At 32.9% G+C, this 14,108-nt stretch overlaps 1 protein-coding gene across 1 annotated transcript in view; it reads right to left on the reverse strand.

Annotated features, from left to right (window-relative positions):
- The window catches only part of LOC108906276 (protein unc-79 homolog), a 28,040-nt gene that overhangs the window by 7,309 nt on the left and 6,623 nt on the right, over window positions 1-14,108 (reverse strand). The window contains 17 exon segments of the mRNA XM_018709493.1: window positions 206-1,027; window positions 1,943-2,084; window positions 2,191-2,690; window positions 2,934-3,008; window positions 4,782-4,973; window positions 5,083-5,284; window positions 5,338-5,677; window positions 6,551-6,872; window positions 7,280-7,397; window positions 8,199-8,354; window positions 9,293-9,657; window positions 9,835-10,003; window positions 11,626-11,926; window positions 12,019-12,160; window positions 12,961-13,186; window positions 13,223-13,241; window positions 13,300-13,514. Coding sequence (XP_018565009.1) covers window positions 206-1,027; window positions 1,943-2,084; window positions 2,191-2,690; window positions 2,934-3,008; window positions 4,782-4,973; window positions 5,083-5,284; window positions 5,338-5,677; window positions 6,551-6,872; window positions 7,280-7,397; window positions 8,199-8,354; window positions 9,293-9,657; window positions 9,835-10,003; window positions 11,626-11,926; window positions 12,019-12,160; window positions 12,961-13,186; window positions 13,223-13,241; window positions 13,300-13,514 — 4,306 coding nt within the window.

Below are 14,108 nucleotides of genomic sequence, written 5' to 3' on the forward strand. Positions count from 1 at the left end.
ATTTTTACTTCATATGACTATAGTTTGCGCTATTTTTTATTAGTTTTCCTTTTAAATCGTATGACTTTGTAAACTTATTTATTATTTGTATTTTAGATAAATTATTAATGAATAGCTTCATTTAGAATTTACTGGATACCTTTAAAGTAAAGTGAAACTGTGACAGCTAATAATAATAAAAATAATTAGAAAATTGAAAATTAACCTGGTAATCTAGAAGATCCTATGGGCAAGAGCCTTTCTAGGGAAGGAGTAGGTAGAATATGTTGATTGTTCTTGAAACAGTCATCACAGTCAGATACCGGTGTGCAAACAGGTGTGATACTAGGTTCGATAATTTTTTTATGTTTTCCTAAAGGAGTCGGTTTGCCCATATGATGCGTGTCTACCAAAGTTGAAGTAACATGTTTGTGGAAATCTGTAGTAACGGTTTTAGCTAGCTGTGCCCCGTTGATCGAGGCTGTAGAATTTAATCTTGTACAGTGTTTGTTAAATTCAAAATGAGATTTGGAAGTTTCTTGAAGGATCCGGTTGTCACAAGACTTGACAGACTCATCCTCACTGCCTATAATCCAAGTAGGCCTACCTTTGTTGGAAGTAATTTTCACAATTTGACTATAATATGTATCTTTCGGAGATTTAACTATAGCAAGTTGTTTTTCAGGCATAGGGCAACACGTATCACTAATTCCCTCATCGAACGAGTCTTGAACGCTGCCTTGAAGCGTACTGTCAGACATGTCACTTTCTGGTATAGCTATCAATTCAGATTCCGTATCATCATCGATGCTAAGGTCTGTAAACCGTTTGGTTTTCTTCTCTGGGTGAACGCACTGTATGGCTTCTTCCCAGTGAGTCTCCATGCTTGTAGTCGAGGAAGGTTTGACGTAAGCTACTTGGATTTTGCCTCCTTTTGAACTCACCGAAACTTGAATAGATTGTCCATCTGATGAGTACATCGGCGAGAGAGGTGGGGTATTTCGCTCCGGATGGTCAATTTCCGCACCCAGAGACGGCTGGCTTACATCTGAAAATAAATTTTCATAGCCATCTAAATTATAAAATCTCATAGTTTTATGTGACGTCACTTAGTGACTTCAAATTTAGCCCTTTATCACATCCTGTTGGTGTTTTTCTTATGTAAGTTTGAAAGTGAATACCAACAGTGATGTTGTAAATTTAAAACATTTTAAAATAGTAAACAAGTCACAAAATTTCATAAAAATATAAAAAAAAATAGTTTTTTATTTTTTTCGTTTGTATGAAATTTTATTTCAGATAAATAACTTTACCTAACACATGTCCCATAGTCATAAGTTATCAAACATTTTTCATTAATTAATAGCAAATTATTCTTAATGTTATTATTAAATTTCCAGCTTATTGACAGAAAGTGTCAATTTATTAATATGATAAATAACAATTTATTTGTTATGACATCCGCCTACTTTATTTTTACAAATTTTCGCAATCACCTCTTTAGTGAACGATGACGCATCAAATTTTTTTACTAGAAAACTATCGGTTTCATCGAAAAATTACAAGAGGTAAAAAAGTTGCGCAATAAATCAGTTTTTCCAATAAATAATTTGCCTCATATAAAAAATTTCTAATAAAATATTGCAATGGGGTTGACTGTTTCACTCCTTTATAAAATACGCCAATGATCGAACAAATATTGAAAAGTTGTCTCTTTACTAATAGGAGGCTCAGACCAAATTTCGTGTCTCTAGCATTCCTCATGTTAAAGAAAAAAATTAAAATGTGAATTTCAATCCCCTGCTTTAAGAGGGTATATCGCCTCAGGAGTGCAACTTTCATATAAGGTATTTTTACTTCAATCCTCTTATTTTTGGCTCTACATTTACTGGTACCATTTTTGCTACTTCATTTAAAAACACCCTGTGGGTGGTAATGAGTTGGTGGTTAAAATATAATTTACCTCTGGATCTAGAAGGCAAGGCACCCATTATGATAGTTGCTGGGATTCTCCTGCAGTGATGATGTTGCGAGTCCAGAGTGTTCAAAACGATTCTTATAAGCGAAGTAAGCTGCATACAGTGTGGTTGTTGGTTGTACTGGTACTGAAAATAATACTTTTCTCTATTATTTATAATAATATAGCAACGTTGGTATACTAAATTTGGGACACGTTATAAAAAATTTTTTTTCTTTCAAAAAGTTGATTACCTTGTATAGTAATACTACTAAAGACATGAGCCAGTTTTTCCTAAAGTGTGGTTCAAGTGACCATAAACTGTAAGTTGGTTGTTGGAACTCCATAGCATTTGGAATATAATAGGGAGAAGGCGCATATTGAAGCAAAATCAAACACGTCGGAAGCAATAGCCGCCCCATCAGATGATTTTGGTCCATCAGTTGTGGTAAATTTGAAAGAAAAACACTAAAAGCGGGCGATGACCTCAGCCTCTGGGGTGGCAAGTATAAGCCTCTATCGTTCTGACTGTAGCCTAAAAGAAGGTATAGGTGTCGGAGAACAATTCCTTGAGTTTTGGCTAAATGTTTTTCTTCCGCCGGAAATGCTTGGTCGGATCTCGAGAGGAATTGCATGAGCAGAAATACTAATAAATGCATCGTTTCTTTGTCAGCTTCTTCAAGGTCGATCACTCTCTGAAGAAATGTTGTTAAGTTTTGGTCCTCTACTACATTAAGCGAGTGCATATGGCCATCTGCAATAATAACGATGATGCCGTGTATTACATTTTGTCTTTTGAATTTGTAGGATTCATATTTTATAACAAAATTTCGATTATATAATTCTAATTTATGTAACTTTTGTTTGTTATTGATACATGCAATGCTTTCAATGAAATAAAGCATTATAAAACTTACGTACATTCATGCGGCCACTACAGCAAGACACTACAACTAGTTTCTACCTGGAATGCTGTTACTAGTGCCTAAAAACTGACCCAGTCCGAATCGTGAACTTTTCCTCTTTAGAATCGGTGCTGAATACTGACGGCTGTAAACTTTTTCCTTCGTTTCTGGAAAAACTGTTTTAAAATGTTGGCAATAATGGAAATATCGAAGCATTGGAGGTTTCCGAGTAAAACAAAAATACTTTTCTGTACAGGGTGGTCCCGAGGTAATAGACCAAAATTCATGGGTAGATTCCCGAAGCAAAAATATTGCGATTTAACCGAACTTACCTTAGTACAAAAGTTGATAGTTAAAGAGATACAGAGTGTTAAATGTAAAATATTATTTTAGTTTATTTCCATTTATTTCTTAATAAATGCAAATATCTACACAAAATTTTGGGGTTTGGGGTTCTTTGGATAGTGGAATTGAAATTTGTTCACATTTTGGTTATAGTTCATAGAGGGCGCCAGCTGCCGTAGATTGAAGATGTTGGAAACAACATAACTTTTTTGTACTTCAAGGTATCTTTGGTATTAAATTCTTATTTTCCAACTTTTTTTACACAAAAAAGGTGGACTTTATGAGTCTCGCACCGTTTCCGAGATATTTGGCTTTGAAACTTCCAATGCTAATAATTGAAATAATTAAAATAATTTAGAAATGTCAAAAACAAGGATTTATTTAGAATTAAAAATTGTAATGAACAGTAAAACTAAAAAATATGCCTTTTTGACAATAATTGCTCAAAATGTCCACCTCTAACTTCAATACATTTATCAACACGTTTATTAAAAGACTGTCTTATTTTATAGTATAAATCCTTAATGCGAAATGACTTTGCAGCATTTAAAACCTGCTACTAAAGTTCTTCTCATGTGTTTATAGTTTCTCCATAAACAACTGATTTCATGTAACTCCAAAAACAAAGCATTCTATCTCACATTTATATATACAAGTATACAATTTAATGTGTATGCTAAGATCTAATTTTAATTAGATACGAATAATACTTAATAGAAATTAGCATTCAAATGACAGCAATAAGACAAGTGGAAGACGTCAATTATTTGATTTTCGTCCAAATCCTACTTAAGAAACTTTACCGCTAAATTAATAATACCTGTAGGTACTTAATTGTAATTTAATGCAACAGCATTGGAAGTTTCAAAGCCAAATATCTCGAAAACGGTGCGAGATAGCTACTTTAATAAAGTATACCTTTTTTGTGTTAAAAAAGTTGAAAAATAAGAATTTGTTAATAAAATACAGATACCTTAAAGTACAAAAAAGTTATGTCATTTTTAACACATTCAATCTACTGCAGCTAGCGCCCTCCTTGAACTTTAACCAAAATGTGAACAGATTTAGTTATGTCATTTTTAACACATTCAATCTACTGCAGCTTGCGCCCTCTATGAACTTTAACCAAAATGTGAACAGATTTCAATTCCTCTACTCAACGNTAACACATTCAATCTACTGCAGCTAGCGCCCTCCTTGAACTTTAACCAAAATGTGAACAGATTTAGTTATGTCATTTTTAACACATTCAATCTACTGCAGCTTGCGCCCTCTATGAACTTTAACCAAAATGTGAACAGATTTCAATTCCTCTACTCAAAGAACCCCAATCCTCAAAATTTTGGGACGATATTTGCATTTGTTAAGGAATAAATTAAAGAAAACTGAAATAATATTTTACATTTAACACCCTGTATCTCTTTAACTATCAACTTTTGGACTAAGGTAAGTTCGGCTAAATCGCAATATTTTTACTTGGGGAATCTACCCATGAATTTTAGCCCATTACCTCGGGATCACCCTGTATACATCGTATGTATCATAATTTTAATTACAACTACTCGGTACCCCAATTTGCTGAAAATAAAAATTACCTTTACTTTCATGGCGAGTTACGATAGACGCAGGGGCTGACATTGTACGTTTATAAGGCCATTTGGTTCCAAAACTTGCACTAAGAGTTTTTACAGAACTAGCAGCACTTCCATCAGACTGAGATAAAGCTTCATGTGCTCTGTGCACCTTTCTTATTAATGATTCACTATTTATGTCTGAGTTCCTTAAATCTATAATAAAAAGTTATATAAACAAATATTCTGTCTGTTTTAAAACTTTAAAACATAATGCCGTGGTGACTATAAAACTAGGAAAATTTATTGTTTTGGAAAAGTATACCTCTTAGATAAGTAATGTCTCCTGACTTTTCCAAACTAATTTGTGCCTCGATAAATAAAGTATCAAATCTGTTAAGAAAAAAGTCCCAATTCAAAATTTTTCTTTCACTCAGGGAATTGTGTAGCTGGTACAGAGACTGCAACACCATCGGGCGGTCTACAATAACGCAGTCAAACTGCGTCTCTAAACACATAATTAAAGACTGAAAATAAACGTTTTGCTGACCAGTTTCCAAAAACACTCATAACTTCTTACCTGAATCGCTGAATCATGAATTGTGCCCAGATAGAGGGTAGCTCTTTGAGCTACGTACACATTATTGTCATCCATACTAGAAATTAAGTAACAAAAAGCATTAGCCAAAGCAGCTTGCAAAGGCTGGACGTTTCTCAGCGGGCTAGAATCCATGAATCTCGTTATAACCGTGACTCTTTCCACGGCTGTGAATCTAACACACCAATCAGGGCAGTGGAATGCTTCTTGTATAACCCTCCAAAAAACATCGGAACCTGCCGGTAGTGTTATACAGTGCAAAAGCAACGGCACTACTGTTTGGCATATGTGTGAGTGTTCCGAATTGCACAGCTCCCATAGACTGAAAATGTATGACATACATTTCCCAACAATAAAACAGTGTTTTCTACTACTGTGTAAATTATTAATTTATGTACACTATGTATCTCGCACCAGTGTGTAAACCCTGGTTATTAACAGATTGGCCACTAACACTTGTATACGATTCCATTTTTTAAAACACACTGTAATAACTAAAATGTGAAAATAATATGTTTTTCCACTTGGACGCATATGACACAAAAGGAAACGACTAAGCTGGAAACTGATACATTGAGAAATGAAACTATGTACATACAATAAGCAAACATAGAAAGAGGTAGTTGTAAATAATAATAATAATGATAATGATAATGATAATGATAATGATAGTGATAGTGATAGTAATAGTAATAGTAATAGTAATAGTAATAGTAATAGTAATAGTAATAGTAATAGTAATAATAATATTAATAATATTAATAATATTAATAGTATTAATAATATTAATAATAATAATAATAATGACATTTATTTCCGACAGGTATACATACACCCAGTTACAGGAAACGCATGAAAAACGAAAGATATACATTGAAAATAAAAAAAATCATAAAAAATACAAATACAAAAATACAAAAGCAGGATTAAAGTATTAATAGATGCCGATATGCTTAAAAAAACATAACAGCAGTAAATCTACAGATTTAAAGAAGTAATGACACAATGTTTAACTTTGTAAAGACTGTCGGCATGAATATCACATTCGCTACAAATTGCATTAAAATTGCTAGCCATTACATGTGCTTGTGATTTTATCAAAAGGTTGCTGCGAGATGTATGCACCACAAGAAGACGTTCGTACCTACTTTGAATACTTTGAAATCTAGGAACTGAAAAATATAAATATACTTACTTTTTTATCAGTAAATTCTCTTGACACCAAATAAAGAATCCCCTGTGTTCCTTGGATGCCTTAGTGCAAGCATCTCCGTGCAAAATCAAGACATTCAAACATTGCAGCATATAATACAAAATATCAGGTTTGTCGACTTTGGACAGTTCTTGCAATAACTGGTGAATATACTGCAAGGGTTGCGGCAGATCGTCAACGGAAAATTTAAACTTTCCTACGGAAGTTTGCCAAAAATTGTCTATATCATCAGCTATATTGGTTTCAATAGGTTCGTCGTTCTCTCCGATCACTTGAGGCTTAGCTATTAGTGCAGTAGCCGTAGCTAAAAATTATTTCGTATAACAGAACTGACTACAAAATACGTGTCCAGAAACTATGAACATAAAAGTAAGTGGTATAAGTTCCTATGATACTTTTCGAAAACACAATACTTATGGAGTTACATAACTTCAGTTATTTTTTTTTTATTAATATCTTCCATAATTACGGGGTAATTTTTTCAAAACCCGTGCATATTTTAAATTTGTTCACCTAGAGAAATATTATGAAGTCCCTTATCGAGATCATGTTGCCAAAATGTAACAATGGCAACTTTTATTCCTCAAGATATTAATTACTGTGCGACTGTTAATGTTTAATTCTCAAAAAAGCTCTGGTACCATTAATTTTAAGAGTGAAATGAATCATTCACACATTTTTTTCCTGATTACTTTGTATATTATTGCTTACCGACATCAGATTCGGATAAGGTGATAGCTCTGGCTACTGCGGAAACCACTTTTTCTGCTGGAATTATAGCTGCCAAATCTAGCTGTTCGGAAACCGTTTCTACAGTAGCTGTCATGATCTAAAATTATTGCTTGAAATTACCTTCAAATTAACAAAATTGTTTGATATACAGGGTTCTCACCAAACTGGATACCCCAAATTTATATCAACATATGCTTGTTTCAGGGTGATCCAAAACATTGTAAAATCATTTAAAATGGGCCTTTCCAGTGAATTATATTATCTTTAGGATATTTTTTGTTTAAATATATAATTAGGTTGAAAAACATAAAAAAAGTTGAAATAGTGAAAAGTAAGTGTTTAAATTTGTCGCTAGTAAAAATATTGTATTTTTTTTATCTTATTCACATGAATATTAGATGCATTGTTGCCAAAGCTACTCCAAACTCAAGAATTTCATACAATGCTATATTTATTTATTGTATAAGTGGATTATATTTACAATTGACATGCATTTTAGAACGAAAATGTGCAATTTTGACATTTTTACTCAAAAAATTCCTCGACCTGAGGGAAGAATCAGCAAATTGACAGCATGGGCATACGCATGTAGGTAATAAATTTCTGGATCGTTGTCATTGAAAAGGTGCGTTTATCATGAATTATGCATTTTTAATGAGAAAGTAGACACTTATTAGTTAAAATTATGTAAATAAGCGGGTAATAAAATTGCTTAATTTGTGTAAGCTGTATATACCCTGTCTTGTCAGAAAAAGGGTGTAGATTAGTAGATATGCCCTTGTGATTGCTTGAACGTGGAGGGTTTGAATGAAACTACTTTACTTTTTTTTTGTAATTTGGTGAGAACCCTGTTTAACTCAAGCCAATTTCTTGGTTTGAGTTTAAATACTCCTCGTACAGAACACACGTGTGGCATGTGTACTAAAACTCCTCCTACTGAGTGTACTTCCGGTATTGGCATATTTAAAACAACGTCCGTTTTGGCTTCTTTTTTTTCGCTTTCAGGCGGGCTCTTTCTACTATGTACGTCTTCCCAATTTTCCTCTAACGGCGGCTGTAATTTGAAATAAAAAATGACAAATTAGAAACAATCGAAGGACAATATTTTGTTTTTATTATACTCCCGATATCGCCTGCAATATTGTACAGAATATTATTCAATTAGCTTCCCTTTCGATTTTCCTATTTTCTCTCCATTTCTAATAAATTACAACATTTTGTAATAATAGAAAGAAAAGCTGAATTATGAAATTGTCTATTCTATCAAGGAAATGTCTGATTTACCTGTCAATCAACCAGGGGGGATTAAAAATTACTAATAAACGATATGTTGGTTTAAAAAAGTAAGAAATGTTACTATGGTAAATTAATCATGTATATTATTTCAATATGTGAAATATTTTAATAATTTTCTAGGTCCAAATAAAAACTTTCATTTTTTAGTGGCATTTTTTTGCAAAACTTTAATTTTCCAGATATGAAGAAATACACACAAAAATTCATCAGAAAGAACCGCAGAGCTCCAAAATCTGCCCAAATCGACGTCTTGATTTTTTAAATACATTCTTTGAATTAGTCTAGGAAAAAGTTTTCATAATTTTTTGAATAATGGTATATTTTCAAAGTCTATGTCTTCGAATTGAGTGACACTGTGATAAATTAGATTTTACGTTCTTTACGACATACTTAAAGATAATACATATATTACATGCAATAGTAGAAAAAATATTTTTTCGGCCTGTTCGTTTCAAACATACATGATTAATTTTTGTCCATTTGAATTAAAAATGTCAGTTAGGATCTTCATTTGTGACTTGCTAAACAATATCCACATCATCAGCTGCAGTATATCATAAAAAATTCATTTTATGCGAACAGATCTGCAATTTTATGACAAAATTATGCGATTGTTCGGTTGCATATGGAAACTGATTTGTTTATCCTCTTTTTGTCACATTTATTGATGAGTTGCGAAAGCTCGATTGAACTTACGTCCGGTGGGTGAGCCGGATAGATCGACAACAGGTACTTTATAAGTTGCAGCGACAGTTGGTGCCACATGATGCTCGATTCACAGTAAGTGCATTCAGATTTAGACGTGCAGAAATGGTTTCCAATCCAAGCGGCTGTTATCATACACTTAAGCAGCCAGCAAACGTCTTTGCATAAGGAGGAGTTTAAGCCAGTGTGTTTGTCTATATCCTGCAGTTCCATCTGTTTTAGTAGGATGTCCAACATTAAAATGCAACAAGAAAGGTTGTGTTCAGCATCTGTTTTGAACTCGGCATGCTGCGATAACCGATTTTCCTCATCTGAAAATGATGTCTTGCCTGAATCGTCATCTTCAATAAGAGGTGCTACAAGAGCAAAATCGGAATGGGAATCTGTGTAGAGTCCTCAATTCTACTCTAGTAAGGCCATTCCCAAGAAACTGACAACTTAGTTCAATTAAAAAAATCATATAGTCAAACCTGTCTTCGGGAATGTTCTAATTTGTCAGATTGATGGAGAATGGCTTAAATTAGACAACTTACAAATTGACCCCCTTTTTTGTTGATCTGCAGTCCCTGGTATCTCTAGATCCGTAGATTTTATTGCCTCGCCATTGCTTTCTACCGCGCCATCTTTCATGTAAGAAACACCTTCTTCAAAAATGGAAAACAAAAGATGGAGTGGAATGATTATTTCTAGAAGTGTTAGCGTCTAAAATTAAAATATATTCAAAATTGATAGAAAATAAAAAGTTTACATAACATATTTTATATGTATTTCTTATTTTTTTGATTTTTTTTTATTTATTCTTCGAAGAACGTGAGGAGTTTGCACATTCGAACTATTTTTCTAGTAATGTACACAAGACAAGTACACAAATGATTATTGTGACTGCGATAGACATAAACAATTTCAGCTTATTATTCGTTAAATGAGGGAATTTGGATGAAAATATAACAACCATTATTTGGCATTAAAATCTCTTTTTATGCATTGCGTAGAACATAAAAAACAATACTTCTTAAATAAATAAATACAAATTGTCATATGTATGCATCCAAAGATTTTGTTGTTAAAGTTGTTAAAATCTCTTTTTTATGCACCATGTACAATGTAAAATTTGTCCATACAACTAATATCAAGTCTGACTGCTAAATTTATAACTTGTGAACATTTGTATCTTTTTACCCCACTTTTGAATTGACAAAACCTAAATTATAGGATGTTCATTACTGAGCATTAAAATATCTGTTTTCTAAGACGTGGACCTAATCTATGTGAATGCAACATAGATGATGTAATATGGTTAGCATTTTTATTTCCATATTTTAATATCACTAATTTAGATATAGGAACATGTTCTATAAAATTGGCCATGATTTAATACTGAAAATCCAAATGTCTATTATTGATTGTATTAATACAATCAGTGATCAAATGGAAACTGATATTGGAGAAGAGGAACTTGTAACTACTATTTCAAGTATTTCAGGAGCCCATAAGATTAAGGAGGTTTATCGGGTACAGAGGTACATCTAAAGTCTAACGAAAGTTTCTGTAAATTCGTTAGTGACTAAAGTAGTAAGCCTTTAGATTTGGCAACGTTGCACTTGGCTGACGAGCTCGGCTCGGCGTTCGCTCACTCCCGTTCGATCATTCTGTTTGTTTGGACACCTGCGAATTTCAAATAATACGCTACGTCGAGACCGCGGCGTTGCCGCTATCACGCATATGGAGGATAAGTTGGTGGAAACTGTTCGTCAATTGTTGCGCATTCTAAGTGGAAAGACTAAAAAAATATGCATTCTCATAAGACTCTGTACTAAATCGTGAAAAATTATTTTATTAATATCTCGTCTCTTAGGTATCCAACCTAGTCATAATTTTTTTTGAGGATTTTCTTCATACTAATAAGCTTATATTAATTTTTTTAATGAATATTTGTTCGTCAATTCCAAATCGGATAAACCTCCTTAAAGAACCTTGAGGACTATTTTCCGAACTCTAGCAATTTATCACTGTAAATATTTCTCAAAGCTTAACATTTTTTCTTCCACGTACATAAAAGATTTTTAGTTACATATATAATTAGTTTACGCTATTTTATTTTTTTACGGATTTTGATAATCGTGTTTTATTTTAATCGTTAATATGTTAAATAAAATGAAACCTGTCATTTTTTCATCATTTTCTATCCCCATCTGGAAATAATGGACGTCTCTATACACTAAACATGTTAGGATTCCCGTGGTTGTGTGGAGTTTATAGTATAAATGATCTATTTGAAATAGCCACAAGTTGTACAGTAAATCTTTTTTTCAAAATTTTCTTACCTGCAACCAATGTAGCGCTTGTTCTTGCACTTTGGCACTGGTTTTCTGAAAACGAAATGCAACGAACTGATACATCTTCTTAGCATTGAAGCCTAAAGGACTCATTTCCGTATCCAATATTTTACTTAAAATAATACGTAATTCGAACAGTTCTTTTTCGGGAACATCATTGACAATTGCTTCCATCCAGTGTGGCATTACATAGTCCCATATTTCCTGCGTTATAACCTCATAAGGAACCAAACAAAATAATCGATTCAAGCCATCTTTTAAGTGAGTTGTCCTTGATGATAAGGTATCCCTGAAATAGTAACTATTTTTTATTGAACTCTTGATTTAGTAGTATTTAAAATTTATTAAATGTCAAAAAAAGTAAAAGTACTATGAGTGTACCAGTGTCCTCCGATCCTAGCATATTCTGGGGGATGAGGAAGCAAACAAGAAATGAACAGTTTGTAATGTGAATGGCTTATATCACGCAGCCATATACAAACAACTTCAGTCTTCAGTTTCTCTAAGGTAGTCTCGTCTTGCCCTGTGAAAATGATACAGTTAATTTCAGTTTATAACGCAACAGCTGGATGATGACATTAATAGTAGTATTAGTCGTAACGGTAGTTGTAGTTGTAGTCATAGTAGCAGTTGCAGTGGCGGTCAAACATTAGATCAGTTTTATGAACTTAATTAGTTTCCTAAAATAGCTCGAGCTGTTAGAAAGGTGGTTGAAAATTGTTTAGTATGTAAAGCATCCAAAGCCAGGAAAGGCCCTTATCTTTACGCAACCTATACCTAAAGTTTTTCAATTCTAGCATATTATAACAGATATTTCTGTAAATTTGACAAGCAAAATTGATAATAAATTATACGTTTTTGTAATTATACTCGTAGATGCCTTTTCTACATTTTTTTTACGACCATTATTTTTTTGTGCAAAACTACATTGGAACACGAGAATTTGTTAATTGAGATTTGATAAACCATTTTTTGAAACTTTGGAACGTGTAATTGGGAAATTTGTAAAAATATTAGCAGGACATGTTTTGGTATTATCTGTGATTCTGCTAGAAAGAGAATAAGTTTGTTCTAGACTGAACTGTTTAAAAATTTTTTTTTTTAGCTTTATTATATATACTATATACAAGACTACTAGACTGACATTGACATAAAAATGTCATAGAATTTTCCAGATTACCATTACTATTAAAATTTAACAATTTTCAACGTAATTCTCTCGACAAATTCCGTAAGTCAGATATTTCAGTACTAGTAATAATCATTCAGCCAGTGCAAGAGATGGAAAGAAAAATTTTAAAAAACATTATACTTCTATCATACCGTCATAAGAATAGGCCGTCATATGAAACCAGTGAAATATCATAGCTAGCAATCTTCCCAGAACTTCCGTTGGGGTTTTGTCTGTTGGAGTACACCGTCCAACCAACAACCAAATACCATACCTTCCCAAAAGTTGCCGTTCTTCTATCGTGATATTATCCAAAGCCGGAATAGGACTTTTACCTTCTTTAACATCCCTTCCTTCTTTTCCTTCTTTCATTTCACCCTCCTTCTTTTCGTCTTTAGCTTCTATCTGTGGCACTTTGGCTTCTTTTAATAAACTAAAACAATGGACAGTGTTGTAGCACACCAAACTTTTTTAGTAAACTATGAAAGTACCTAACTATAGCTTCCACCATATATGTTTGCATTTCTGAGTCCATAGACCATGTAGGGGGCAAACATCTATGTACGACATGGTCACCACCCCTTCGATTATTGTGCCTGTTGTTGTGGCATTGTTCGCAGTACCTAATCGGGTGGTTGCCGTTGTAACTGGCACATTCCGTTGAAAAACATATAGAGATGGCTGCTTTGTCTGTTGAGCGACAATTCTGGAAGAATTAAGTAAATGTGACATTGACACAGTGTTTATTTCTAATTCGTTGAGCGTAGAAATATTTTTTGGTTCTTGCCGTTGGAAGTGTTTTTTTTTTTCTAATTTGAATTGAAAAATAAGTTACATATATGATGGTGTAATAGGCATAGACTCAAAACAAAAAGAGATAGAAGAAAAGTATATCAAGGTGAATGTTCAAGTCATGTACAAATAAAAGACATAATTGGGACTGAAGATAAACATAATAAAAACAAAACTGATAAAAACCACCGAAACCTTCAACTTCATCTAATAAAGATAAAACAGCTCTACAAATAAAAACGGTAGCAATGATGATCAGTCCGGGGCATCTGAACATGTACTGGATGCTAATCTGCTCTTTCAGAAACCCGAAAAAAATTCGCAAAAATGAGAAAAATAAATCAAATTTATAAATTTCTATACTATGTAATTGCAAATGATAATTTAACAAGAACAATCATTTCAGACATTTGAGAAAAATATGATGTTGTTGTTAGTGACCAACAACCAACAGTTTTTCTATTTATATATATTTTTAAGTGCCTTTATTGTACAATCTTATTTAACA

Source organism: Anoplophora glabripennis, unplaced genomic scaffold (assembly GCF_000390285.2).
Source record: "Anoplophora glabripennis isolate ALB-LARVAE unplaced genomic scaffold, Agla_2.0 scaffold32, whole genome shotgun sequence".
NCBI classification, from domain to species: domain Eukaryota; kingdom Metazoa; phylum Arthropoda; class Insecta; order Coleoptera; family Cerambycidae; genus Anoplophora; species Anoplophora glabripennis.